General features: G+C 32.7%; 1 protein-coding gene across 1 annotated transcript in view; it reads left to right on the forward strand.

Moving 5' to 3' along the window:
- LOC108693510 (protein-methionine sulfoxide oxidase Mical) overlaps window positions 1-327 on the forward strand; it is a 26,382-nt gene that overhangs the window by 13,131 nt on the left and 12,924 nt on the right. The window contains exon 17 of the mRNA XM_018202509.1: window positions 17-219. Coding sequence (XP_018057998.1) covers window positions 17-219 — 203 coding nt within the window. The remainder of the gene's footprint in view (window positions 1-16; window positions 220-327) is intronic.

The raw sequence follows: 327 nt of genomic DNA on the forward strand, positions 1-327 counted from the left end.
TATATCGTGTTTTTAGGTCAAAACGTCCTTAGAAGGCATTGTTGGATTCGATTTACTTGATCGTGGTCAAACTCCGGAAAGAATTGAATTTGAAAATCTGGCAGAAATATCAGATCTCGAGGAAGGTCACAGTCAAATGGATGAAGATGAATGGACAGACAGAAATTTTGGTGCTTCTACTGCAGAAATGGGATCCAGTGATGATATTTCTGATATGAGGTAAACATACATATATAATATCCTTCATACCACTTTTTGTATAGCTTTACAGTATTTAAATAAAAATAATTCTGATTTAATTATGACTGATATGAGAATAAGTGTTTT

The sequence above is a fragment of the Atta colombica genome, unplaced genomic scaffold (assembly GCF_001594045.1).
Source record: "Atta colombica isolate Treedump-2 unplaced genomic scaffold, Acol1.0 scaffold109, whole genome shotgun sequence".
In the NCBI taxonomy this organism is placed as follows: Eukaryota; Metazoa; Arthropoda; class Insecta; order Hymenoptera; family Formicidae; genus Atta; species Atta colombica.